The 27,903-nt window shown below is 41.4% G+C and overlaps 1 protein-coding gene and 1 long non-coding RNA gene across 2 annotated transcripts; one reads left to right on the top strand and one right to left on the bottom strand.

The window, feature by feature from the left end:
- Positions 1 to 6,585: 6,585 nt before the first annotated feature.
- LOC147151635 (uncharacterized) lies at positions 6,586 to 16,050 on the bottom strand. Its single transcript, XR_015085791.1, has 4 exons — positions 15,868 to 16,050; positions 15,655 to 15,755; positions 14,895 to 15,007; positions 6,586 to 6,631 (listed from the first exon to the last, which is right to left on the bottom strand). It is a non-coding gene; the product is annotated as an uncharacterized LOC147151635 (long non-coding RNA).
- synpo (synaptopodin) lies at positions 13,866 to 27,903 on the top strand. Its single transcript, XM_086024229.1, has 4 exons — positions 13,866 to 13,980; positions 16,671 to 17,844; positions 21,083 to 23,100; positions 24,755 to 27,903. The coding sequence occupies exons 2-4, from the start codon at positions 17,682 to 17,684 to the stop codon at positions 26,024 to 26,026; spliced, it is 3,453 nt and encodes a 1,150-aa protein (XP_085880355.1). The 5' UTR covers positions 13,866 to 13,980; positions 16,671 to 17,681; the 3' UTR covers positions 26,027 to 27,903.

Consider the following 27,903-nt stretch of genomic DNA (forward strand, 5'->3'; position numbering starts at 1 on the left):
ATTTATAAACCAAAGACCAGCAGCTGCTGTCACTCTCTACAAACCCACCTCTACTGTATAATAATCCGCAAACTGATATATTTGTTGAAAACTAGGGATGTAAGGATTAATCGAAAATCATTTCGCCCCAATTAATCGAGTCGATTAAATTCATCTAGAAAATTATGTCTTGAAACGTTTTTTCATTCCTGATGCATAGCACATTTTGAATGGGTAGATCAAATTAGGCTTTTGCCCCAAACATCATTGCGTATTGCGTTTGTGGATGACTGCAGAACCACACTAGTGCACAAAGACAAGCATGGTAGCAATTTTTAAAACATCGATTCAAAAATCGGAAACTGAAAATCGAAAATCACATCGAATCGGGGCTTGAGTGAATCGTTACATCCCTATAGAAAACACTTGCAGTCCGCGTGCAAGTCCAAAGCGATCTGCATATGCACAATGCGGAAACTATGGAGTTGTGAAAAAGAAGGTGACTTTCAACCACATTATTTAATACCTGTGTTGGAGGGAGCATTAAAACATGCATTCGCACACACACGACCAGATGAAATTCTCACAGACGCTGGGAAAAAAAAAAAAAAGGTTGCACATGCGACCATTTTGGTTGCAGTCTCGAGCCCCGAAGAGGTTGACTATCTTGAGGTGTTGATTGCCTTCAACTGTGTAGATAACAATTTCTGTTATACACCTTTGGGGTAAAAGAGAAAAGAGATTGGACAAAAATGCTACAAACAACACCCCCAACATCTTGAAGAGTCTTCACAGCTGAGTGTAAGCAATTATGTTCTCCGCTAAAAAGGACTGCATATACTGTACTTCCATTTTCACTTCCTGAAGGTGCAATGTTTTTGTCCAAAGGCTGTAGGGAATAAAGACATTAAAAATAAGGGAGCATTTTTTCATAGCCTGTTGAAGCGTGTTGTATCTGTTTACAACACAGGCAGTGCTGTCTGGAATGCTTTCATTTGACTGGAAGAGCAATAATGACAACAGCTGCGGGCTATCGCATCCACACAAAAGAGGCAATGGATATTCAGCATTTTGCATGAACCGTACTCTGTCCTCGGTCACTCCGTCAAAAAAGATTGCAAGGAAGCTTGTAGACGGCCTAAAATGAGCCTCTGTTGTCAGTTTTGATTCGCACCGTTCCCCAGTGGTGTCCATCAAGGTGGGTGGCTGCGCGCTAATGCTAGTGGATGATGGGTTTATAGAGGGCACCTAGGTTTTCCATAACTAATTGTATCAGGTGGAAAAACACGTTTTCTTAATTGGCCTTTTCACACAGCACAGAGCCCTTTTTATCCAAACTCCATATGCTAGGCAGATGCGATTCAAAAGGCAACGATGGATAAACAACTCGGATGGCCTCCAGTGTAACCTCTTTGTAATAACAAACAAGTTCACTTTAAATTAGAAAGGACACTTCCTCTGCACGCTGCGCGAATAATCATTCCGCATTGTGTTGCCTTACTAAGTGCCCGTCTGGTCTCATGCACCAGCAGACATGACGAAGAAGATGGCAATTTGAGGGCGAGGGCGACCGTGTCTAAAGTGAAGCGTATCCTTGGCGTATCTTGCTCAGGCCGTACCGGTTGCTGTCACTGACTGAATACACCTGAGGCTCATCCAACAACCCCACACGTTGGTCTTTATGGGCTTATGCTTACAACCTCCACTTTGGAGGGATAATGTCATGTAAAACATTTGCATTTTCAGGTGAGTGTGAGGTGACGTTGATTGAGTTGAACGGCGCGTGGTGCAAAACTGACTCCGGGGTGCACATCAAGTTTAACGACTAGAATAAAATGCATACTTTCTTACGCTGGTATTTTCTTGCCTCTGAGAGCAATTTAAAGTTTTTGATGTCTTTAAAATGGAAGTCAACACTAACATTTTCTTTACTGTAATATGTTCCATGCGCTTCCACTAGTCAAAACATGGCATTCTGATTAATATTGCATTTGTGGAATTTGAGTTAAGCATTAAAATCCACCCGTTTTTGTCCATGTCAGGGGGCGGACGTTTTGCCACTTCTGTCGACTGAAAAATCAGGGCTCAGGTAACGACCAATCATGGCTCAGCTTCAGAAAACAGGTGAGCCGTGATTGGTCGTTACCTGAGCCCTGAACAACTGTGATGTCATTTTCCATCAACAGAAAGTGTCAAAATGGCCGCCCGCTGACATGGCTGTTTAAAGGGACACTTAGGTGAGCTTAACATTGGCACTTATATAATAGGTTTGCATGTAAAACTGACATCAGTACTAAAGTGCCCCTCTCAAAAGACTGATTTAAGTCGTGATTTAAGGTCTTTTTTTGTGATTAGATTTACGACTAATTAGCCCGCCCCCTTTTGGGGCCTGGCTTATGTTATGTTTTTGGTCTCAGCTGTCTACGTCACGAGAGGAAGGCATGCGTGGTAATATTGCTCACTTTGTCAGTTCTGTTGTCTAAAACAGCGACCGATCGCCACCAAAATGCAAATGCACATTACTACTCTTGTCCACTTCAACCTGTGAAAGTATAAAAGTGTTCTGCACAATAGTTTGGATTTATTGACATAAAACGTGATCTCATCATGATCACCTCCACCAAATCAAAAATACCGTGGCGATTGCTCCTCCACTTTCACGAGCTGAAGCGGACAAGAGCATGAATGCGCACACAAACCCGGACTGGTTTATATTTCGGACATTTAGCAACGCTAAACTCCTGTCAACTCCCAGGAGGGAGACGGCGGCTCGCAGCAGCAGCAGGCAGTTTGGAGCTTTATACCCCCACCCCCTTCCCTAAAGGTAGGATAACAGGACGGCTAATAGCAACAACTAACTTAAACAAAAGGTGTTAGCACAACAACATTAGCTCCTTACTGTGCATGCAGCGTGTGGAGGTGAACATGAGCCTGCGTCTTCATGTCGCGGGGTTGCCTCCCAAGCAGTCGCGTGCGTTGTCCGCTTGCAGCCGCCAGCTTTGGCGTGAGTGAAGCGGCGTGAGAGTGAGGCAAGCCTTCATCGAACAACCGTCAATGTTCAGCGAACAAAAAGTTCCATCGAGGAGGCTGACTGCACCGCCGAGTGTGGCCGCATTGGAACGCACTATTTCGGCTGTTACGTTCCATTTGACGGCGTGTTGTCGGTCGAAAAACGGTGGCCATTCCTCATCCAAATAAATGTGCACGTCCACTCATTCCCACTTCAGTCTCTGTAAATATCCTGACTGGTGTTAAATGCCTCGCCCGTCCTAACTTGGATCAGCAAAGAGGCAGTGTTGTTGTTGTTGTTTTTTTGTTTGTTTGTTTGTTTGTTTTTTTTAAGCAACGAAGCAGTGTGCGCTCATCCCAGCATAAATCTATGTAGCTCTGCTCACTTCCACATTTCTTCATTCTCATATAATTCAGCCACGTAGAGGTTAATCCTTTTGATATGTTGAAGTGGTGGTTAGTAAGGATGTCCACATACATTTTTGGTGCCAATTGATCGCCGTTATAAGCAATGAAAGTACAATGATTTCCAATGGAGAGTTTGGAATCGGTCCCTCGCGTGACTCCGGCCGAACAAGGATAGAACGGTAGGGGGCACTGTTACGTTTTGTTTTATTGGTCATCGTGGTAATCATGACTTGTGTTTGGACCAAACATCCATTTTGAAATTAGGCCCCCAAAAGTTCAACCTTGATTTCATCAGGCCATAACACATTTTCCCGGATGCATTCGCATTTGCAAAATTTTGGGATATAGGACATACTGCACACTTGTGCAACCACAATTATTTTCCCTCTTGAAAAGACTCTTTTTATTTCAATTGAGTCATACATGTTATTGCTCACATTAATTAAAAACGTTTTGAAAAGACTTATCTTTGACCTTTGAGATTTTTTTTACACGTAGCCACTGCATGTAGTTTATGGTATTATGCAATGGTTATATGGATATGGTGCAAATGAAGGCGGTCATAGTTTGCCAAGCAATAACGCTGACTCTCCAACTGTGTGACCGATTTCTTATTTTTTTTCGACCTCAGAGGGATTATAAACACACATCAAATCAAAACTGTTGTGCGTTTGATGTAAACCACCCCAAAGGAACAGATTCAAAGGAGGACGTAAAAGTAACGTAAGAGCATCTGTCTCCCATTTATCACCATTTCTGTGACTGTCAATTCCTAGCCATTGTGTGTGTCTAGACACTGTATTGCTGTCACACCTGGGAATCTCACTTTCTTTGTATCCTAAATAGAAGCTCGCAGATGTACTTCGCATCAGAACTCTTGGGAGTGAGTCAGAACTTTCCTTTACATCCAAATAGCTTTAAAAGAGGAAATTCTTGCTTAAGGTTAAATTGGGGAGGATTTGGAATCTTTTTTTAGGGGGCCACAAATCACTGTTGTACAAGTACAAGTATATATGAATATATACTGTTTATGTGTGCGTGTAGGTGTGTGTACTGTATCAATGAGTGACTCCTGTCACATGGGGCTACGTTCGAGACTACAACGTAGAATGTAAAAACCACTCAAACCAGTTGCTGTGAGGAGGGAATTATTGTATTCCATTTGTACTAACCCTCCACCTTCAGTTGAATAAATAAAGACCCCTGGACAGCGTTTGTGGAAATGTGGTATATGTATTTATCAAAAAAAAAGATTGTAAGGCTGACCATGGAAGTGACAGTTCATTTTTAGAGAATGACTTTTCCAGGAGGCAGTGAAAAACACGCCTGTCGCTGGTCTCCTCAGTCATGCAGCTGGCGGACGGCTCAGAGTGGTGCTTTTAAAAAACGGCCTTTCACTCCTCATCTACTGACCAAACACCATAAATAACCATGCAAAAAAAAAAAAAAACCCATCCAATGACGCAGCTTCTCCGTGACCCATCTGTTGGCCTCCACTGACTCTCTTTAATGGCCACAATGTGTCCTTTGCTGTTTCTTGACTCGTCTCCCAAGTAATGGGATCCTCTGCAGGTCAATGTTAGCTCATTACACCTGTCCCGTGATAGTTACAAGAGGAGCGTAGGGTGAGGAATTTTAATGCGAACAGCAGAAACAATCATTACCGCCACTTTGGCAAAACATTCAGGACTTCAGTCTTTGGAAATTAACAGGAACCTTATAACAACTTCAAGTTTAGTCTATAGCAACAACAACAAATCTTGCAGCAGTTACTTGCAGCAATTAAAGAGACACTTTATAACTAAAATATAAATTAGGGTATGAATAATTTTAACTGTATATATTCAGTCAAATTACCAGTCAAATCATAAGACTGGTCAAAAGCGAATTTTAATCATAGATGGCTTTATGTGTCCCTAAATGTATTTTTGACGCTGATTTAAAATATTTCTTGACTTTTTTTTGTAGCATCAGGTTTTTGAGATATTTTCATTTTCTGTTTTTAAGCTTGCGCAATATGGATTTTACCATGCGTTGTAATTTATAGCTATGACGCTTCAGAGAATAATTCTAGCTGTTGCTGAAATCAACCTTTAATTCATAAGTATTACTAAATATATGACTATATCACATAATATTGTTATTATTATTATGATTATTATTATTATTAAAACCTAATATGCTAGAGAAAAAATTTAGGGAAGATTCGGAATCAGGGAAAAAAATTATCTCCAAAAGATTACTTGCATTGCTGGTAAAAAAAAAAATGTAAAAATGTATTGACCTGTGTAATATTTGGCATATATAACAAAAAGGTTTCCAAAATTCCCCAGTGGAACCAGTAGTGCAAATGTACCACCCCTAAATTGTGCTTAATTGTCTCAAACTTGAACATCAATTTCCAAGAATATTCCATTCCAGCTCATACTTTTCTAAGCAAATCTTGTTACAATAAGTTATTCCCAGTTGAGACAGAACAGATCTCCAGTGGCTTATTTGCCCTGAGAAATGTCGAACAGCGGGGCGGGTGCATGTGTTACAAAGCTTCTTGTGTCCTTGGAAAAAAAAAACGAGCCCTCGGAATGGAAAATATCCAATGTACTTTCTTAATTCAGAGCAAAGAGGCCAGATGGCTGGAGGTATGAACGAATCAATTTAATTGCTTGCAGATGCAATTCAAGTGAGGGGGTAGTGTGTGTGTGTATGTATGAGTTTGGGGGTGGGGGGTGGGGGGGCCCAGGGGTACATTTTAAGATGAGGAAGTGAGTAGTATTTTGAGCACGCAGAGTTACTAAATCACAATGTTAGACTAATCTGTAATCAAAGTGTTAATTGTTAAAAAAAAAAAACAGGTCAGCCTGGTGTAAACATCCAAATAAAATCACTTTACTTACTTACTTACACTTAACTTTATAGACACACACACATACACATCCAGGGTGGCCGGTTTCAAGGTTACTGCACATTGAGAATGACTGCAGCAGATCTTTTACCGTGAACTGATGTCACTTGAATAATGAAGTCCTTGTGTGGATATTTTGTATAAAGCTAGCTAGCATGATAGTACTGTATTTGTCATTTCATTTTCATCTCTTGGTAAATTTGGGTTGCATTCTACAGCATGCCTTTTCTTTACAAGACGCTCACTCTAGTTGGGACAATAATTCCCGCCTTGTTTCCATCCTTCTGCTGGCAGGCCCAGTACGAAGCAGAAAGGCATTTCCATGGGAATAGTCTGCACCAAACAGAAGCAGAAGGGCCGTCACATGCGATCATCGATATGTTTGTGAGTAGTACACAATGTTTTGATGGGTTCCAGTGTAGTTTGGTTCATTTTAATGTTAATGTTCTGATCTGATTTACATTTGTCATGCGTTGGACGACAGTATAAACTATTAATGCAAAATAAGCAGTATGTTTCGTAGTGTCGTATTCAAACCTCTGTTGTGTCACGTAATAACAATAGAACATCCCACGGGAGACATTAATGAAGCCACGCTCATGTACTAGGTGTTGCTAGACTGTTCTTACATGGAAACAATGAGCTGAAAAGCAACATCCGGCGTTTGTTTGAATTGGCTGCCGGTGGCATGTGAACGCTGATGAGTGTGGTTTTCAACTGGAGACCATCATGTTTTATGTATTGCATTTAAATGTGATGAGAACCAGACAAGATGAAGAAAACAGCAATTATCTAAACAACTCAATCCTGAGATTCATGTGTAGCGTTCATGGAACCTCCGGGGTTGAAAACCTTGTGTGGGAAGAAGGGAGACAATGTTGCCTACACCTTATTATGATCATCAGTTTCTCTTCATGACTAAAAAAACAAAACCAAAACCTGTGTGACTTCAACATTACGCAGAATAGTGCCAACTGATTGTGGTTTGGACCCAGTCCCAATTTATTAGCTTGTATGCTGGTCCTGCCACAGTACACTAATAGGTCTGTGGGTCCAAGTCTTGCAAACTATTTCAAAACACTCTTTGATGCCCTGCCCAGTCTGTGGAAACAATTTAGACCACAAAATTATGTTGTAGTCTGACTCTGGAGTATATTTAATATTGTATATTGGATTCAGAAGGTTTGTGGGAGCAATAAGGTAATAGCAGGCGCCAGGCTGGCATCATTGATTGTAAATGAATGATTTCTGAAGCGCATATGTATATATATATATATATATATATATATATACACACATATATATGTGCTGTCAAACGATTTTAATTTATTAACTAAAATTATTAAAAATGATTAATTATTACTAATTAATTGCAACATTATCCAAAATTAATCGCGATTAATCGTATTTTTCAACTACAATTTTTTACAAAGCTTGGAACCGATATTTACTTCAGTAAAATCTTAGAATTAATATGGGGAAAAAAAATTAAGTATATTTTGATTCAAAGACAGCTCTAATAGCTTTCTTTGATCCTTGAATACGATTGTTTTCCAGCTTTTGATCCGACGTGGGACTGCTGGTTTTTCCACTGTTTTCCGGTGTCTATTGTATGTACTATTTTGTGTTTTCATTTATTGCTTTCACTTGTTATATTATTGCTGTTTTGTTGTTGTAATGTAAAGTGCTTTGTTACAGCTGTAGCTGTTATGAAATGCGCTATAAAAATAAAGTTGTATTGTATTGCATTGTAAAACACAACAGTTGAACAATACACCAAAGACCTACAAATAATATGGTATTTGAATTTGGCTTTTCAACATGTGAAAATCATTTTGGATTTCTCCAATGAGCCGTAGAGCAACTTTTGAAAGTAAAACTACGTAAAGGCCCGTCTTTGCAACAGTGACTCTCCTCTAAGTTTGACTGCATAGTGAGCAGAGGTCAGTTGCTACAGGAAATAAATAAATCTGAGTTCATTTTTTTTAGTGCTTTATAAAATTTTAATTAATCTCCATAGTTAATGCTTTAAATTTGACAGCCCTAATATATATCAGTGTGGTTAATGCTCGCTGGCTGGGGACCTAGCCTAGCCGCTAACCTTTGCTACTAGCTTCAGTGGACGGACTGCTTATCTGTCCATGCTGCACTGATAGAAGTTCAAATGTTTATTTTACATCTCTTTGTTTGTGTACATCAATGTTAAAATATCTGTCAAGTGAAAATACAAGCATCTTATAAATTTGATACACCACATAGAAGTGTTGTTAATGTTCATTGTCGTGCTCAGTTGACTGTAGTGTGATCTTATGTTTAATAAACAGTTAACTTTCCCTAAAGTGTCAATGTTTTGTAGACCCACAGACGACAAAACCGACAACACGACAAAAGCCCATTTTTACCATTTTCTGTTTCAGACTAGTCTGAGGCAGTCTATATGTGAAACAGAGATGTCCTCTCTACTGAAAATAAACACAGGAAACAGTGAAACATGAGCGTGCCTTAACTGAATTAGTCTTTTACATTCATATCAAATACCCTGAAGGCCGGTGATCAGACGGATTGTAATCTCATACCATCAATTGCCAAACATCCAGCCACCAAAACATTGACAAACATGCAGAATTGTTTTTTTTTTCTTCCTTTCCGCCTGTATAGACTAAAGCTTTGCCTTTGAACAGCCCAGTCACTGTATCCCATTACATCCACAGGGACATAACCAGGTTCGACGGAGCAGGGCCTGCGTATGATTCCAATCAATCCAGGACTGGGCCACGTAGGAAACGACATCTAATAACTTCTGTCGGAGCAGTGTAGAAGGATCAGACTTAGGAGCCAATGCAAACCAGATCACTTAAGAAATTCCACGCCGACCCTCTTTGTCGCAAGAAGCGACCTTCCAAAGGAATGTGTGCTAACATTTCCCCTCAGCTGCCATACATTTGTACCTGTCTGCCCTTCACAGAGTCCCGCCATCGCATCAGAAAATTAAGATGCTAAGGGGGAGAAGCAGAAGAAGGAAAAGCAGATGCCGCCACTAATGGCTGCTCCCAAGTGCATAGGGTCTAACACATATACATGTCAGGAAAGGCTGGGTCAAAAGAGGCAACAACACACTGGAAAGGTGATGAAGACTAATAAGCAACCTCAAGCGGGAACATTCACCAATTTTTGATCCCGCTTGTCCTCATTAGGGTTTGCGGCTGAACTGGAGAGAGGCACGGTACAACCTTTTGAAACCCAAACCTCAGAATTGTGAGGCAGACATGCTAACCGCTAGGTCCCTGCGCCACCCTCGAGTGGGACCACAAGGGGGAAAAATGATAAGGTAGAGCGAAAACTGAAGGTAGAGCGAAAACCGATCTGCGATGACAGATGTGTGAGCAAGGCGAGGAGATGAAAACGATAAAGTCAGATAAATACAGTGAGAGGATGAGTGAGAGCAGGAGGAAAGAGGTGTTGAGGGAGGAGAAGAAGCAGCAGAGATGTTACTTGAGAAGCCTGGAGGTGATGGATTGTGCGCGCATCTCGCTGAGACCATCCATCAGGTAAGCAATAGTTGAAGGGAAAAAAAGTTCAGACATGAAAATCACCAGGAGCACCCTTTCAATCAGAAATGAGAAGACTAGATATATTTCTCTGTTAAAAATGTTCATGCGGCCAGATCGGGGGGCACCAATCACCGAAGTACACTTTGATATAGTAAAAGCGGAAGTAATCAGTTCCTTGTAATAATCTGATCTCACATGCTTACATTCACTCTGAAAAACACAGTTTCAGTATATTTTTTAAGTATTTTTGGAGTACAAAGGTCTTTTCGTAGTGGCAAATGTAAAAGAATCTTTCATAAATGTAAAAAAATGGTATACTGGTAGTGAGCATTAATCAAGATTTCGTATACTTTTACACATTAGCACACAATAAAAAATGGCAGAGAAGTCATTGTTTATCTTATCATCCAGAGTCGGGGTTTCATGAAATAAAATGCACACATACCGATCTTGCCCAACACACTTAAAATACAAGCAGGAATGAACCCAATTATGTAGGTCAAATTCAAATTGAGAAGAATTAAGAGATTGTTGTGTCATTTTGCAGCTTGGATATGATTTGAATGAATGAGCCGTCGATAGCAGTATGCAAAATGGTTTCAGACATCAGTGACAATTGATCACTCTGGTTGGCTGTTAGTAGGGATGTAACGTTTCACTCAAGCCCCGATTCTATTCGATTTTCAGTTCAACCCTAGCTGTTAGCTAGCGAAAAGGCAATATCTAGTAAATGAAGCTCAGCAATACATTGCTTTTTTACTTTGACTTTTTCCTGCTGATTATTAGTATAGTGTTGGGCAAGATTCTGTATACGTGTGCATTTTATTTCATGGCTGGATGGTATGACAAACAATGACATCTCGGCCATGTGCTCTGTGAAGCCAAGGCAGACGTCACAATCATTAATATGAGAAAACAACACTTGGCTTTCATACAGCAAACATCTGTCCTTCAGCTTGACATGATAGGCTGTCCTCCTCCATTCCTTCTTAAAAAAACATGCTTGCTCAATACATGTTTGAAGTTAGGCCCGCTGCACAACAAACGACACGGTTTGAAGCGAATGAAATGGACCATTCAAGAAAAAAAGGAGTCGACAACTGCCTGCCACACACTAGGCCAGAGGTCACCAGGTTCGGTCCTCGGGAGCACCTATCCTGCATGTTTTCCATCTCTCCCTGCTGCAACACACTGCGTAGGACCATAAGGACACAGGGCTGACGCCAAAGAGTAGCGGAAACGTGTTTTCATTTCTGTTTTTTCTAAGTGGCACAGTGGGTCAGTAAATAGTTTTAATCCCAGACATTTGCACTATGAGGCAACTCATCCAATATCTTTCTATTTCTATTGAAGCCTGTCTCGAAACCTTGTGTGACCTTCCATTAAATGGAAGGGTGAACCACACCAAGAGGAAATGCACTTCAAAGTTGGCTTATCCCACAGCTGGAGGGTTATTAAGACGTTCCTGAGCAAGCATTCAAGAAACATTTCACTCCAACATAAACCTCCAGTTTCACCATCCACCCATCCATTCATCCGTCCACTTTCACCTTAAAAAATAAAGATCAAGTATTTTTTTGGGGGGTGGACGGGCAGCAAAATTAAGCATTTTCCTAAACCTTGTGTGACCTTCAGTTTAATGGAGGGGTAAACCACAGCCAGAAGAAATACACTTTAAAGTCATCTTATCCAAGAGCTGGGGGGTAATTAAGAATGTCTGCTGAAGCTTGTCGGACCTTCGAAAAATGTTACTTTCCACCATGTGCCTTCATTTCCACTGCCCGCATGCCTCCAGATTCGCCACCCATCCGTCTCGTACACTTAAACTCCATCGCGAAGCTCTTATCTTACTGTACCATCCGTCTATGTATCGATTCAGTGCATCACCGCAAAGGTTTATGACATCAGCAGATGGCGCAGTTTAAGTCACGTGTTCAATAAATAAAAGGAGTGCTCAGTCGGGATCATCATGTATGAATTGATGCTCTTGTAGGGATGTCAGTCAGTAATTTTTGTTGCCAGGTCATTATGCTTTCCCCAATCGGGGGGGCCTAGCACTGCGAAAATAAATCTTATGTATATTTTCGACAACACATTTAACGACCCTATAAAGTGAAATACATGTCTGAAGATAATTGCTGAAAGCAGATATCCGACACAATTGTGACGTGCATTTAGCCATGCATTGACCCCGGAAATGTATTATCCCAAAGAAAAGTCCGCTGCCGTTGTCGCTTTAGAGGCCGTGACTACATGAACATCATGCAGAGAAAGGCGTAATAGCGAGGGCACGAGAATATTTTTTTTTTAAACCCCTCACACTACTTTGAAAGCTGTGGTCATACATTCTGATGGCTGCATTCATCATCCATAACCCTAACCATAGCCACTGTTACAAATTACCATATTTTGAAACTCTAATGCTACTTTGAAGCCTACTTTTGAAATCCTAAACCTATTTTGCAATTCCAACTTAGCAAGCATGCGGCCCTGGGCTTTGGGTTTGTGTGGCTGCTGTAAAATGCGTCGTTAATGGCGATAAGTGTGCATACATCACAGAGAGAAGGTGGAAAGGGGGGGGGGGGGGGGGAAATGTCTGATGTGACAGCCCGGAAAAGCGGCCATTGAAAAAAAAAAATCAGAAGACATGGAAAATAGTAGCAACCAGGCATAGCCCCATCAGAAATCTGTGTAGCCACTGTTAACCCCTCCAGCATTTTATTTGCTATTCTAAAATATATTTATAATTTGTTTTAGAAATAAGATGCTACTAACATGAATTAAGTTCAATCCAAATGAATACTGTCGTGATTGATGAGCTGCTTTGGTGGTTGTGTAGGGCGTTTTTAATGTGAAAACAGTGATGTGTTTTAGCAACTAAAGGACAAACTTATTCAGAATGTTTCGAATGCCGGTAGTATAGTATAATGTATCACAACTCGTTCTTTGAGCAGAGACGCATTGCAATATAACATTTTCATTCAGTGGATTAAGGTTAAAATGGACTTCAAACATCTGTCAGCTATTGTTCAGATTACGGAGAATGTAAACTATAAACACGTGTGTGCGTGTGTGTGTGTGTGGTGGGCGGGTGGTCAGTGTTTTTCATGACAACCCGACACGTCTGTTTGGAATTATCCCTACTGTTGCCCTGTTTTTGTGTTATTGTTAACATAAATAAACTAATCCGACTCCAAATTTCACGCACCAGTTACTGACTATGTTTCTATCATATGGCGCTTGTAGTATGGACTCCAGCCAAATGCAATCTTTGAAATGGTTGTTAACGTACTAATCGAGGTATTTGTCAGTATACATTAAATGCTCTTTGACAAAATACATTTGGCATTCCCTCACTGTGGGAGAAAGATATGCATCGAAGTGCTGGAGTCATGAGGATTACAATAGTCATATTTTCCCAAATAAAGTCAGGGTCATTGTACATATTCCCAAAATAATGTGGAAATCTTGAATAATTCCCACTAAATTAAGCTTGTTCCAATACTGTATGTATAGTTTTTGTTGAAAATTCACATTTGATGTTATTTTTTTTCTGCTGAAAGACCCGATCTGGCTTTTACTTACTGTGTATGGATAATGTGACAAGAAAGGAGCACACAAACGAGCTGTTCTTTTTTTTCAAACAGTTTGTTTACATTTCTCCTGCCATTTTAGTTCTGTTTGGAGCAGGCTGCTCGATGCACTTGGCGGGAAAGTGGGTCAAGAATTAAAAACAGAGAAGGAGGGAGGGGAGAACAGAGTGGTGCCCAAAAACTGCTCAACATCCTCGTGTTGAATATGAAAATACATTATAGCATAATGTGTTCAGTATGCAAGCTTGAAGGGAACCATATGAAAAAGATCCCAGACAAAGAGCGCTCTGTGTTCCAACTGACCCTCCACCCCGCCCCATCCATCGTCTGTTTCATGAGTGAGATGAGGAGGGAAGAGGGGAGGGAGGTGTGTGTGTGCAGAGTCATATAGGAATGAAAAAGAGGGCAGTCCACTCTGCTACTGCCTCACACAGACAGACCCAGCAGAGTACAGGTGAGCGGCAGCGAGTGGACCACAGCAAGGAATACTGCTGCTGCAGACCTCGTCACCTGCGGGCCGTTCCATTATATTCAGGGGGTAAGTTGCTATCTTTGTTTAGAGGGAGCAGACAGGCAACTAATTGAAACAAAGCAGGGAAAGTTTGGAGGTGATGGCAAACATCTGGAATAGCTGTTTTTCCCTTCATTGGGGACATGCAGGGTTCTTTGCCTCACTATTGCGGCTCCGCGGGGCAGAACGGTCCTGTTTAAACTGTGATGATAAGTTATGTTACATTAGGGGCAAATGTGGACTATGTACTGACTATTAATCACTGTATGCACCTTGGTAAAACGGGAATTGCAATGGGGAGCTGCTAGGCACTTATAAGGCACTCATTTGCACTCACTGGAACACACACATATATATATATATGTGGACACTATTATTAGGGCTGTCAAAGTTAAAACATTAACTAATTAATTGCAACAAAGAAAAATGTTGGAATTAATATGGGGAAAAAATTAGGGTATATTTTGATTCAAAGACTGTTCTAATGGCTTTCTTTGATCCTTGAATATGATGCTTTTCCTGTAAAATACAACAGTTGAACGATACACCAAAGACGTACAGCTAATAAGGTATTTGAATTTGGCTTTGCGAAGTGTGCAAATAATTTAATATTTATTATTTATTTCTCTAATGAGCTGTCGAGCAACTTTTTACAGTAAAACTACATTAAAAAGTCCGTATGTGGGATAGTGATTCTGAAAACTAAGTTAACATAGTTATTTTTTTAATGCAATATAAAATTAAGATTAATCTCCATTTTATATATATATATATATATATATATGTAGTTATATAGTATCCATGCACTTATAGTTCCCTGTGACGCATTACAAAGAATCCCTACAGCACTTATAATACTTACAAAAAGTGTTTCACTCTTTTGATGTCTAACAGTTTTCAGGTAATGGTGCCTCCCTCTTGGCACCGCTGCACACACACACCTTGAGTGTTAAACTTTGTCGCTTGAACTTTCCCACCTGTGAACAGGGGAGTGGAATGTGTGGCAAACCAGGTTATCCTTGGCTGGATTTCACCCCCCACCTCCTCTTATTTCCTGAAAATAAAAGAATACTTTAGGCATGATACATGAGATTCATTGGAACTCTGCCATGTTTTTGATGTCAGTCATCAACCAGCGCAAGCTGAGGCATGTTGACCATAATGGCCCCCCAGGAGTTATGAACCAGGAATGCCAGTTTTGGAGTACAACCAAAAATCATTCCTCAGTTTGCCAAGAAGGCAGTGAATTGCTTATTGTATGGGGGTAAGAAAAAAAAATCCATCAGCATTTTTAGCCAAAACTTTTTTTTTTTTCGGTATGCGCATGTGCAGTGTGCAGGAAAATACAATAAAAATAGCAGACACATGGCAGCACCTGAAGGTGTCAATTGTGTGCAGATGCCTCCTCATGAACTCGTTAAGTGATACACCTTCAAGGCTTGGAGCGGTTCAGACTACACAGATCACATATCTAAATTCATGTACATCCAACAACATTGAAAGCATGCATGTCAGTGAATCACTACCCTGACATCCTTCCTATTACCAAGCCATTGATGCATCCCGTATACGTACACACGAGAAGACTGATTACAGTTTATATGTCTGTTTACATGTGGATGCATCATTCACTGACAATGAAAATGTGATTACACGCTAGAGTGGCCTATTGTGGCCCCAGACTGTAAATGATATCCCTACCTCCAATCATGGTGGTCAACGAGTGGCACAGGATGGAGTTGTGGGTGAGCAGCACAGGTGGGCACGGTGGGGCAGCTTTTGAAGTTCAAGGTAATTGGTTGCTAGATAGAGGGAAAGGAGGGCAGATGACATCAGATGCCAAGTATGAAAAGTACAAACAGTACAATTAGTCTGGTGTGGATTTCTCAAGAAAGCTTTGAAGCAATGCCATACCGGGGCTATTAGGGAGCAGAGATGGACATGAGAATGCTGGGGAATTAAGAAAATCTTTAAAAAAAAAAAAAAAAAAAAGAGACAATGTCAGTCTCCAATGATATCCAGATCCATGGCACATCTGTGAGACTCAAAGAGCTGTTGTCAGAGAGTCTAAACAGTACCAGCCTTCATCTGCTCTCACTCGCCCCCATCGCGCCACTATGAGAAATTGTGGAGCTTTTTCGTTGCCGGGGGCAGTTTTGTTTTGACTGTCTTCAAGGTTATGACTCTGCTAACACATTGCCGGGTGCCTTTTCTTATTAATACGCCGCTATCATCAAGGCTTGCGGTGCAGTTGCAAAAACACAAAGCAACAATGGAAAGGCATTTAGTCATAACAATGATTAAGTGACATAGTGTTACGATGGCGATGGTAACCATGGCGATTCTTGAGCAAAAAACAAAGACTGAATCTTCAAGGAGAGTCCAATTAAGGGTACATTAGTTCTCAATTTGGTCAGGGCGAGTATATAAATTTAAGACCAGAACCATTCACGATCACGCTAATACTTGTATTTGTCAAATGTGGGCTGTAAAGATCTCTTTTGAGATTACCAGCTATACAAATAAACTTGACGTAATTTTGAAACAGCTTGACTGTTAGAAAATTATTTTCGCTGGAAAATTCCATTAAGTGTCAGTCAGTACTTCTCCGACTCAACAGCTAAAAGTAGATTGGCAGAATATGATCCGATTTCATCTTGTTAATGCTGAACCAACGGCTCTACCGGATCTATAAAACATCTCTTTCTGTTTTGCAGGTTACCTTGGAGAGGACATGGCTTCATGGAGAGATTAGATAAAGTTGCCTTCTTGCATTTAAGCGCCAGATTCCCTTCAACAAGACTTTTGGTCGGAGCCAAAACAGGCTCGGCACAACTAAAACAATTTGCAAACTGGGGAAAAAAATACAAATAAACAAAGTGAAGACAGACCCAAAAAGTGTAACTCAAATCAAGATGGTGGCTTCCTTTATTGCTTTTCAGTGTCAATCCAAACAAACTTGCCCTGTCATCTAGTGGCAAAAAGAGGAGTCTGTGCTGTAAACACTTTGTTTGACTGTAATATATAAAGTCACACAGCATCGCAATATAATTGAACAGCTTCAATACAAAGCCGACTTTGGAATGACCTTTGCAGAGTGAAATGTCATTCCTCACATGCACCGAACAGCAGGAAACTGCCATGCTCCCTTTTCATGTCACTTGGAGTTTTGATCGGCAAGATGAAGAGCAGATCTTTTTGCTGAAAGAAAAATAATCTTGGGGCTGGAGATTTGGATGCAGACAGAGAGAAGGCTTTGGTGACTGAAATAGCGGCGGAGGAAGAGCAACGTCTGGGAAAACAAAAAAGGAGTATTAGAGAGGACTGGGCTGTTTCTTGGCTTTCCTTGCCAAAATTGTGCAATTTTTTTCGTGGCAGTCGTCCAGTGGAACTCATTTGGGGAACGTTGCCTAGGCCCTAGAGGGAGGTCCAGTTGGATAGGGAATTATACTTGATGAAGACAAAAGCCAGAGCACACTTCTTTTTGACATTTTTCAGTCGACGACAAGAAAACACTTGGAAAGATTTGTGCTGAAAGCACAGCCATGGCCGTGAGGAGCCAATTGGAGAACTGAGCTACTTTCCTTGACACATTTTTTTCCCTTTTTCTTCCTGTATACCAGTGAGGACTAAAACTTTAACAGGGAGCTTTGATCCCACTGGGACGAAAGCCTTCTATAGAGGACTGTTGCTTGGCTGCAGAAGAGTGATTTGAACTTGGCGTAACAATGGAGATGGAGAAGGGACGTATGTCTTTGTGTAGAGGAGTGAGCTGGAGTCCAGGAGGAGTGACAAAACCTACCCAGGCGGCGCAAGCCGCCACTGTGGAGGAGTGCAGCACGACACATGAAACGACTGGACTCACCATGGAACAGATGAGTAGCAAAACAAGTGAGTGTTTGTTCATCTGGTGCTTCTCACTTCAGAAGAAGTGTCTCTTCCCAATAGGCGCTATGTGTCTTTAAATGTGCCGCGTTACGGTGGAAAAAAAGAAAGCTTGGAAGGAAAGGGTAGAAGGCAAAACGTCAGAAACAAAAAGTTCCGCCTTCTGTGTAACCGGAGATGGCAAAATGCTCCACGAAACATCTGTTTCCATACAGTCAAATTCCTTGCAAGCCCATCAGCAATGGAAATGTAATCAATAAAATATACACCACGGTTCCTGACAGGCGTGTCTATGTAAGCCGCTTCAGCCCCCGTTTAAAAAAAGATTGCATTGTCAAAATAATTATTAATGAAAACACTGAATCATAATTTGTGTCAATAACAATTCAGTCAGAAGACACTCGATTAGGTACACTTACTATGAAATGGGATCCAATTTAATTAAGAGTTATCAACAATTTTGTATGACAAAGCATATGGGATGGTCTCAACTCAGATCAGAGAAAAAAATACTTTCTCTATCCACAAAAGCTTGCGTGGGTGTCCCCAAAATTGTGGGCAGTAAGTGTATGTAGTGTTTCCTCATACAGATCAACAAATGTAACACAGCTTAAAGGTGGCTACACCTCTGCGCGAGACCTTTGACACAGAAACACTATAGGGTTGGTTTTAACCTCTGGGCTCATCTCTTATCCCCCCGCCCCCATGGGATTCACCTGGAGTTTAGGTCACATTCAGTCCAGGAGATCCCAGGACCTCTGTTAATCCTTGTCTTTCCATACCGCTTCACACAACAGCCACTGGGGCCAGTGCTGTCATCCCGCTCAGCCGGGCCTGATGAAAGATAACATCCGACGGGGTAATCTGACCTTTGATACACAAAATGCACGGTTAGCCCTCTGACTTTAAAATCCCCCTGCTGTGTGGGAGTTTTCTATTCCACGGAGGGGAGGCTGAGGGGGGGGGGACTGATAGCAGAGGGATGAGGTGGTGAAATTGGACGTGGTGAGAGCAAGTGGGTGTGGACGATTTGATATCATGGCTCAGAGCTTCAAGTTTTGTCTTCGCTACAAGACAGGAAATTCCTATCCCAGCCATTGCAGGTTGGAGTTTATGCCCAGAGGGTTCAAAGAGGCCAGGCACTCAGGGAGAGTGCATAATAAACACACACACGGACAGGGAGGATAGCAGGGGTCAGCCACTGGGGCTCTGTGGTCTCAGTACACTAATCCATATGCACATAAACTGGAGTATCTCCCTTTCCAACAAGGGTCAGACACTTTTCTGCAGTCGCTCGACATTAGACGGACACAAGCCGCTCAGTAATTGGCGGATTGGTCGCTTCTCTTGTACTGTCTAAACAAACGCCAGAGCCGACATCCATAGTTTCTCCACAGAAGCCATAAGTCCTGATGTTTTTTTTTTTTTTTTTTAAAGAAATGAAGCCGTAGATGTAGTGCAACAGAGCTGCAGGCAGGCAGGCGGCGCAGGCTCCAGATGCAGACACCCTCCCTCTCTGTGTGCTGCTGGACTTGCTAAGAAAAGGAAATTGGAGCTTGTGCCACACTACAGAAAGGGAAAGGGGTGTGTGAGGCCAGCAGATGCAGTTCAGTGGAAAACTCTTTGGGACGTACAAAACGGCGGAGCTCTGAATGTGACAGGGGAAAGGTAAGAGAAAATCATATGCGATAGGAGAAACTGCACAAACTCACAGGAAACTCATTAGTAGATTTAAACTTGGATTTATCACGTTTTTCTGTTGTGAAGAAATATTAATAGTATGCCGTTTGCTACTTTGATGACATCTAGTTTCCCTAAACACTTTTTGATTATTGGAAATCCTATGTTCACTAATGTTTAAATGTAAACCAGTTGATTCTAAATGATGTAAATTAACATACTCATTCGGTTTCCTTGTAAACATTTTAATCACTGTCATCATGGTAGATCAAATTAAATTAGTTTGATTTGAATAAGAAACAAACAAAAAAAACACCTTCAGTTGCTAGGGAGGGTAGCGTTTATTTTGAGAAGCTGTTCACGATGTGAATATCATGTGCCGGATTTGCACCTGCATGTTACCTGATAACTAATCTGGCTCACACTTGAGAAAAAAGTTTACAGTGAGGACATTTCATTTCAAGCTTCACCGCTCAGATGTATTCCACAGGCCAAAATTATTCAAAGTTAGTGCTTGATAAAAGTCGTTTTGGGCGACATGGACCAACAAACAGCCTTGAAAAGACGTCCTGGGCCCGAGTTCAAATCTTAATAAACCATATAAAGACATTCATATAATTTCAAATTCAAATAAAAAAACGTTTCATACTGTGTATTCCTGATCACTCAAGAGCATTTATCTGGAGAATCAATTAAAGATACGTATAGTACATTCACTTTTAGTCTGTGACCGTGAAAGCTAGAAATGACATATTACACCAATCTGTAATTATTTTGAATGACACATAATTACTTTAAATAATGTAGCTGTCTGAATAAATCAATGTACGGAACAAAGAATGAGTCATGGTTCCTTCCAGTTGTCATGGGAACCTCCTGAAGGGACATGACATTACTTCCACCAGTCGGAATTATGTGAATGAGATGAATAATGTATAATGAGTGACCAGAAACAGTAATTATAATTTGAATCCACATTATTCGTCACATTGTACCATTTGGGGGTTCCTTAATACTTAATACTTTCATACACATATAAAGTGTTTTTAATTTAAAATGAGAATACTTGAATGTATCGTTTTTACTGACAGCATTGAACAGAGGGCTGTGAAACTCTACATTGTTAAAATGGTCGCGTTAGACTTAAAAGTGTTGCCGTAAGAAAGCAGTCATGCTGGAAGTTTAAGCAGGGGGTTTTCTCCAGTGGAAGAATGCTCAGGGAGGGACTTGACCAGATTGCAGAGGAAATAACTTTGCTGCTTGGAATGGAACTCTTAAGCTCAGAAAGCAAACCATAATTTTAAGCAGAGGCATGCTGACTGCTATAATTTTTAAGCATCACAAAGCAAATGGACAGCACTGGCCTTTAAATTCTGGTCAATAGAGTTAACCTTGTGGTTTATTTTTTAAAATAAGTTGATCATGCCTTTGTTTCATTTTGTTGTCTTTGCTTACATTTTTGATAAGAAATACAATTAGCATTAATCAAACACACCTAAAGAAGATGGCCTTTATTTGTCTTATACTAACCAAAGTGCCCTTTACTTTTTGTTTCCCCTGCTAGATCTAACCAGGAGTGTCAGCTTATCTGAGAAGGAGCTAAAGGAGGCCCGCCAGCGGAGCCACATCATTGCTGCTCAGCTCACTGTCCCTTCCAGCTCCAGCTCCAGAGGCGTGCAACTCTTCAACCGGCGCAAGCAGAGGGTCAGCGCCTTTACACTGGAAAGCGGTGGAGTGCGGTCCAAGGAGCACATAACCGGGAATGTGAAACCTGACCCGTCATGTAGCAAACTAACATGGGCAGAGAGAAGTCGTGAGGAAAAGGACGACGACTTGAACGACAAGAATTGCACTACCAGCCCACTATTCGTGCCTATTGGGAGTATCCAAGCAACAGGTGATACCATGGAGGAACAAGCTGATGTTAAAGAAGATGTCGCTGAGCCCAGTGCTATCCAAGAAAGACATTTCCTACCTGTAAAAGAAATAGATGAGCAGGAGGAGGACGAAAAGGATCCGGTCTACAAAGAACTTGAAGGCAGAGTCATGGATGAGCTTCCACCTGAAAGAGAAAATACCAATCCAATTGCAATGAGTCTTATGGAGAGTGAGGCAGCGATAAATGGAGGTCATACGGCATCAGATCCCCCGGAAAAGGTTTCTAATGGCTGCCACGGATCTCCGATGACTACTGTGTCGATATCAAAGCAGACCACCATCATTAATCGCACTGCCCGGCCGTTTTTCTCACCACTCACAGTGCAGTCTCAAGAGGCAGGTAGTCCTATCATTGACAACCTCCCTACTCATTCTGCATTCACTGCTCCCAAGCCAGTGCCAGTGGCAGTTTCACCTCCGCCTCCTCCAGCATATCCCACACCTCCCCTACCAACCTTCACAAACAGGCCTCCAAAGACCGATTACTTCAGTCCACCTGTTACGTCTCCCACGAACCCTCCACCAATGCCTGCCTTTACTGCATCTCAGAATGCTGCTTCACCCCTTCACCATTATGGACCCCCAACAGCTCCAAAGCCTTCTACCTTTGTCCCTGAGCCTTTATCGGAAAGGAAGTCGACGCCGCCAATAAAAACAGGATTACTTGAGGATAGTGCCGCCAAACGACCAACTAAAAAGTCAATGTTCACATTCAAAGAGAAGAAGGTTGTAGCTCCGAACCCTGAGCTGCTTTCTCTAGTGCAAGGGGTGGATGAAAAGAAGAAACATAGGCAAAGATCTGTGCCCGAGCCAACATCTGAGGAGGAGTTACTTGCTCTGGGCGCAGAAGCATCTAACTTCCTTGCCAAAGAGGAAGACAGTGCTGAAGAAGCTAAAGTCCCAGAGTGGACCTCCTGTCTGAAGAGTTCCAGAACCTATGCAAGGGTCGAACATAAACCAGAACAGACCCTCAATGATGCATCAGGAAAAGGCGCAGATCTTTTTGCCAAGCGCAAGTCCAGGATGGAGAAATATGTAGTTGAGAATCAGAATGCAGGTCAAAATATTCGATCTCCTTCTCCAACAATGTCTCTGCCACCATCTTGGGTTTACCCATCAAATATGCCGGGTAGGGTCAAAGCTATTGCTAAAAACTCTGACATGTGTGCTCAACTTGCACAAAATATGAAAGCCCAACAAACTGCCAAGCCAAAACCAAGACAAATGGCACCAGCCACACAAGTTCAAGAGACACCTCCTCTCGAGAATGGTTGCTCCAAAATAGAGATGGACCTCTCAAGACACAGACCCTACCAGCTTAACTCATCCCTCTTCATCCTTAAGCCAGTCAAGGACCCATTGAGTACCCTACCGAAAGGAGCGCCACAGTCCAAGAACGAGATGTCCCCTCAGTCTTTTTCTAGACAGACTTCCTTACCTAACAACCCTGCCTCTCTCTTTCGCACCCAGTCTCAATCTCCTCAGCTTCCTGTCAGCTCCGTCACAAGAGTGGAGTATCCATCAAATCCAGCTTGTGGTAAGCCTTCAACTGCTTTTTCTCCAGCCCGTGTGTCATCTCCTCGGCTGGGGATTCAGGCACCAAGGCCAAGATTTTCTGCCAAGAAAGCGGGGATTGAAGCACAGGTGTGGAGGCCTTTTATCTTTTAAAAACTTTTATGTGGTAACGTGGTGATTGCCAGACTTTATATCTGGTATAATATTTGAACCATTTTTCTTATTCCTGCACCTTTCTCTGCTTCTTCATCTTCTTCTGCCCTTGCTCCTATTGAATAGACATTATTGATGTGAAGTATTGGCATAATATAAATGCCACACATTACATGTGTTATTCTTTACGAGAGAAAACAAAAATGTCAATTTGAATTGAAGTTGCTGATTTCGTCAGATAACACCAAAGGCATTAACCTGAGTAAAAATTAAAATGTGTTAACATGATCAGATGAGTTTTTGTGCCCAATGCTGCAAGGCACTTTAGCACCAAAATGCCCCCTTCTTGAGTGTCTAAATAAAATGAATAACAACGTTGCTTTCCCTCCTCCATACTGTGTGTTTTAGTTATTTGAAGAGCAGGGTGATGTAGTTACAAAGCACTTTGACAGATTCGGCATCTGCTTTATGAGCTGCAATTTGCAATTTAATGCTTCTCACTGAAGTGAAAATGCAGCCATAGAATTCCTTTTGTGTTTATATCTTAAGGGTAATTCGCTCCGCTCACCACCATTTTTTTTACTCAAAATGTTTCCGCATACTTGGATTCTTTGATGTTTGCCAGCTGCAGACTGCATGCTAATTTGCTTCCAGGACCTGCCCTATCTACATTATTTTCATGACTTCAAGCAGCAATTCCAGAATTGTTTGTTCAAAGGAAATAATCAGTCATTGGTAATTCTGTCCACAGAGTCTGCATGTCTGTTTCACTTCGGAAACCTTCATTCACTTTCTGTTCTAATTGTGTTTTAGCTGAATCACTTCTTCTCTGATTAAAGCTTTATGCATTCACTCATCTGTGACCTCCTCCTCCTTTTTCTAATTTCATATTTTAGTTTCACTTTTCACGCATTTACAACTTTCCTCCCTTTCTTGCTGACACTGCAAACACTTGATCTGACTAAATAAATAATACGACTCTGATAATCTAACATAGCGGTGGCTGTCGACAGAAACACATTGCATGACCTGACGCGTTAATTTATATTTTGCCCATCACTTCAATATCTGTTGCACATTGAGAATGCAAATCATGTATGGTCTTACTGGTCATGAATGGCTCAGGCATTTGAAGAAATTAACTTAATTTTTCAAAAGGCAAACACTCACTCATTTTTCATAAGCAGCTGAAGTATTCTTCATATTACTATTACTCTGAGATGTTGAGATGTGAGTATTCATTAAAAGGTTCATTGGGGGTGTTTACGTGTTTTGCCAAGTAACATCAAATCCCTGCCTGCAAAGGCCATTCGTATTCAGAGTAACCTGAGAACGGCACATAAAACTAGGTCGACATGGGCTATTGGCCAGGCGTAGTGCACAAACACATGCAGAGGATTAAAATTCATAGCTATGACCTCAATGCCACTGTGATTATAATAAATATTTAGTCTGAAGAGAGTCCCTCTATTTAAAATGGCATGTGTTGTTTCCCATGTAACTCTTTCGGGGGGCTAGAAACGAACATAAGAATTAGTGAAGATGAGTATGTGATACTGCCAAGTTGGCCAGCCATTATATTCTATGAAGGATTGCACAGTAAAAAGCTATATTTGTTATGGTCCAACAGAAACCAAAGGAACCCTCTGCAACTGAACCCCCTAGTGAGACTCGGCTGGGCCTTACAAGGAAGTTCAGCAGCCCCGACTGTCTTTCCAGTACAACGTGGACGTCCGGTCTTCAAACTAAGGGTCCCTCCGCAACCATCTCCCGCCGATCAGTCACATCACCCATTCCTTTTTCAAGGGTTACAAGATGCCAATCTCCAATGAGCAACCAAAATATCCAGCTTTCAACAGTTTCATCACCCTCCATAACCAGGCCACAACAGACCTCGACATCCACATCTCCATGCTCCCCGCCGTGGGGTTCAAGATGCCACTCCCCAATGGTATCCCAGAATACCCAATCATCCACCAATTCCTCTGGTCATGATTTCAGATTCCAAACGTCCAATTCTTCTTGTTCGCTACCGTGGGGTTCAAGATGCCAGTCCCCGGTAGTCAATCCGCAATCTTCAAATGCTTCACACATTTCATCGAAAACATCCACAAACACCTCCCCACGCTCTCCACCTTGGGGATCAAGGTGCCAGTCTCCCATGGTGAGCATGAGTGCCGAGAATTCCGCCCTCTCCTCACTTTCTTCTTCCAGACCTTTTCAAAAATCCACAACTGCATCTCACCGTTCTCCTCCTTGGAGTCCAAGGTGTCAATCACCAATGGTAATCCAGACTGTCCACCCTTCCACTATTTCCACTTCCAAACTTTCCAAAACACCAACAACCACTTCTCCTGTCTTGCCACCTTGGGGCTCACGTTCCCAATCTCCTGCATTTTCTCATACTAGTTTGTCTTTCCCTTCTACTCACCGTCGGTCCATATCCTCTGCCTCCTCTCCTGTTCCCCTACCCAAGGACAGTCGCTGCATGTCTCCAATCAATAATAATTTAGACTCAAAGGCCAACCATAGAATGCTGGCAAAGAACATAATCAATGCAGCCAAACGTAAAAACAGCCCCTCTCCTGGTGCATTGAGCGGTCACAGCTTGCCTATCTCACCTGTGGGATATTCCCACCATGGCTATGACTGCAAACCATTCCAGTCACAACCGCTGGGGGGCCAGTCGCCGACCTTCACCAGTCCTCCTCTAACTCCAACACAGCGGATCTGCTCTCCCGTGAGGCTCTACAACACGCGCTCCCTGACCGACTCTGATGCGTCCATTGAGTCCGAGGACTCGGGCCTGCGGTCACCTGGCATGCATTCTTATAACACCTGCCCCCGTGGTTGGGGTGGCAGTCTGAGGGTGAAGAAAAGCACCATCTCGACTGACCTGTGAGGTTGCAACTATTGGGGTTTCGCTGGCGTTGTAAACAGAGTTGTTGAACCATCAACACTTTTGATTCATAATGCAATTAGTGTCTGATGCGACTTATGTCCTTCTACTGACAAGAACAAGCTTTTTTACATAAATAATTGTGGTAGCTTGTACGCTTCTGGCATACTAAAAGGGCAAATTAACCAAAGATTTTTTGTTTACTTCACTTCGAATGAATGTTACACAGTTTCACACCAGGCATCCCTTAGCTTTCCTAGCTCATTATCAATGATTGATTATAGCTTTTTGAATGTTATATCACTGGTCAAAACACATACTTTTAAAACATTCCTACTTATTGATGACCACATCGATTAATGCTCATAATAATATGCAACACAATGGTAATCGTTAATCACACTATCACACATGGCTGCAGTGTATGCCACAGATGACTATTATAATTCATGGCAAATTGCAATACATAGTGCAATACTCAGTGTAACATAGTGTATATATGTTGCTTTCCATTGCATTTCTTGGAGTGAATGTACGCTTTACAGAGAGAGAAAAGGGAGTAGGGAGTATGTGACGTGGCATTGTTACACCCATTTAATCAAATGTTTTATATGATTCCACAAGCTTTTAAATGCTGGTGCAAATAAAAGGGCGTGTAACTTAACTCATTCATAGCCAGACATTTTCAGACCTTCTTTTACCCTGACGTTTGAAAAAATTTGGAAAAAAAAAAAAAAAGGATAAATAAATTCCTGGGATTGAATGGTTGGACTGTGAAAAGACAAGTAAATTCGTTGGAATATCAACTATCAGATGATTAATTGTTATTTTGTTACTATTTTTAATGGGGTGATAAAACCTCTCTGAATGTTCTGGACCCCTATTTCTGTGCCATTGTCATACTGAGCAGATTCATGATATGTGGAGAACTAGGAATTTCACAGGTCTGTATGAATGGAGCTCAACTTTGATGTAATGTGTTTCAAAACAGATTCTCCAACAAATTGCCCATTGGCAACAATCAATTATACATACAGTACTGAAGACCAATCAGGATCAATATAAATTATTATAATGCCCATTCATAATATTCATGTTGATAAAAGCCACAAGATCACATTAAGGAAATTGAGTATGCCTATTTTTGCATATTGCTGACCAACCATGAGGAACACATACATGTTCATCTGTGAATATGTGAAAATGATGATGCACATGTATTTTGAATACAGATTATAATCCATTTTATATTCAGAAATGTTCTTTCGATTGGCAACCTGATATGCACTTTTGTACTTTTCATTTCATTCCAATGCAAAACCAACCAATCTCAGTCTTGACTGTCTCAAAGTAGTGTTGTGTACAATCCAGTTAACTGCCAAAATGGATGTAATTGGTTGTGGCTTTCAAATCAACACCTTCTACTTTGAGCATGGATCATAAAAGCTACCCTTACACCATTCTCGTCTTGCCCCATCATGTGTCAGCAAACACAGCACATCACCGACTTGAGTTTTTTGAGAGGCATGGACACCTGCTCGGTGTTGACCTTCAGCAGGATTAAACCTGTCACTCACTGTCAATGGACTGGTTTCAGCAGGACTCTGGACAGGCCAACCGCTGCTGACACCCTTTTTATTTGGACTTTTGCAAGCATTTCTTTTTTGAGGGCTCTGCGATTATGCAATTGCATTTTTACACAACTAACATTCCATACATGCATGATGTCTGCAAATCAATGAAAAATAAAGTGGTGACTCACAAGTAAAGCCTTGTAACATTATTTCACTACACAAGACCATTTGTTAATCAAGTTGTGGAAAATATCCCAGTATTCATTAAAATTTAAGATACAACCCAAGCAGAGGTTGAAAAACTCA

The sequence above is a fragment of the Filicampus tigris genome, chromosome 2, assembly GCF_054856515.1.
Source record: "Filicampus tigris isolate MCC_2025a chromosome 2, RoL_Ftig_1.0, whole genome shotgun sequence".
NCBI classification, from domain to species: domain Eukaryota; kingdom Metazoa; phylum Chordata; class Actinopteri; order Syngnathiformes; family Syngnathidae; genus Filicampus; species Filicampus tigris.

What these genes read in the sequence shown, in the direction of transcription:
- synpo (XM_086024229.1), top strand. Translation starts at nt 17,682, where the DNA reads ATGGAGATGGAGAAGGGACGTATGTCTTTGTGTAGAGGAGTGAGCTGG. An exon ending in ACAGATGAGTAGCAAAACAA is followed by an intron (nt 17,845 to 21,082) that starts GTGAGTGTTTGT and finishes TTCCCCTGCTAG; the next exon opens with ATCTAACCAGGAGTGTCAGC. An exon ending in AAGCGGGGATTGAAGCACAG is followed by an intron (nt 23,101 to 24,754) that starts GTGTGGAGGCCT and finishes ATGGTCCAACAG; the next exon opens with AAACCAAAGGAACCCTCTGC.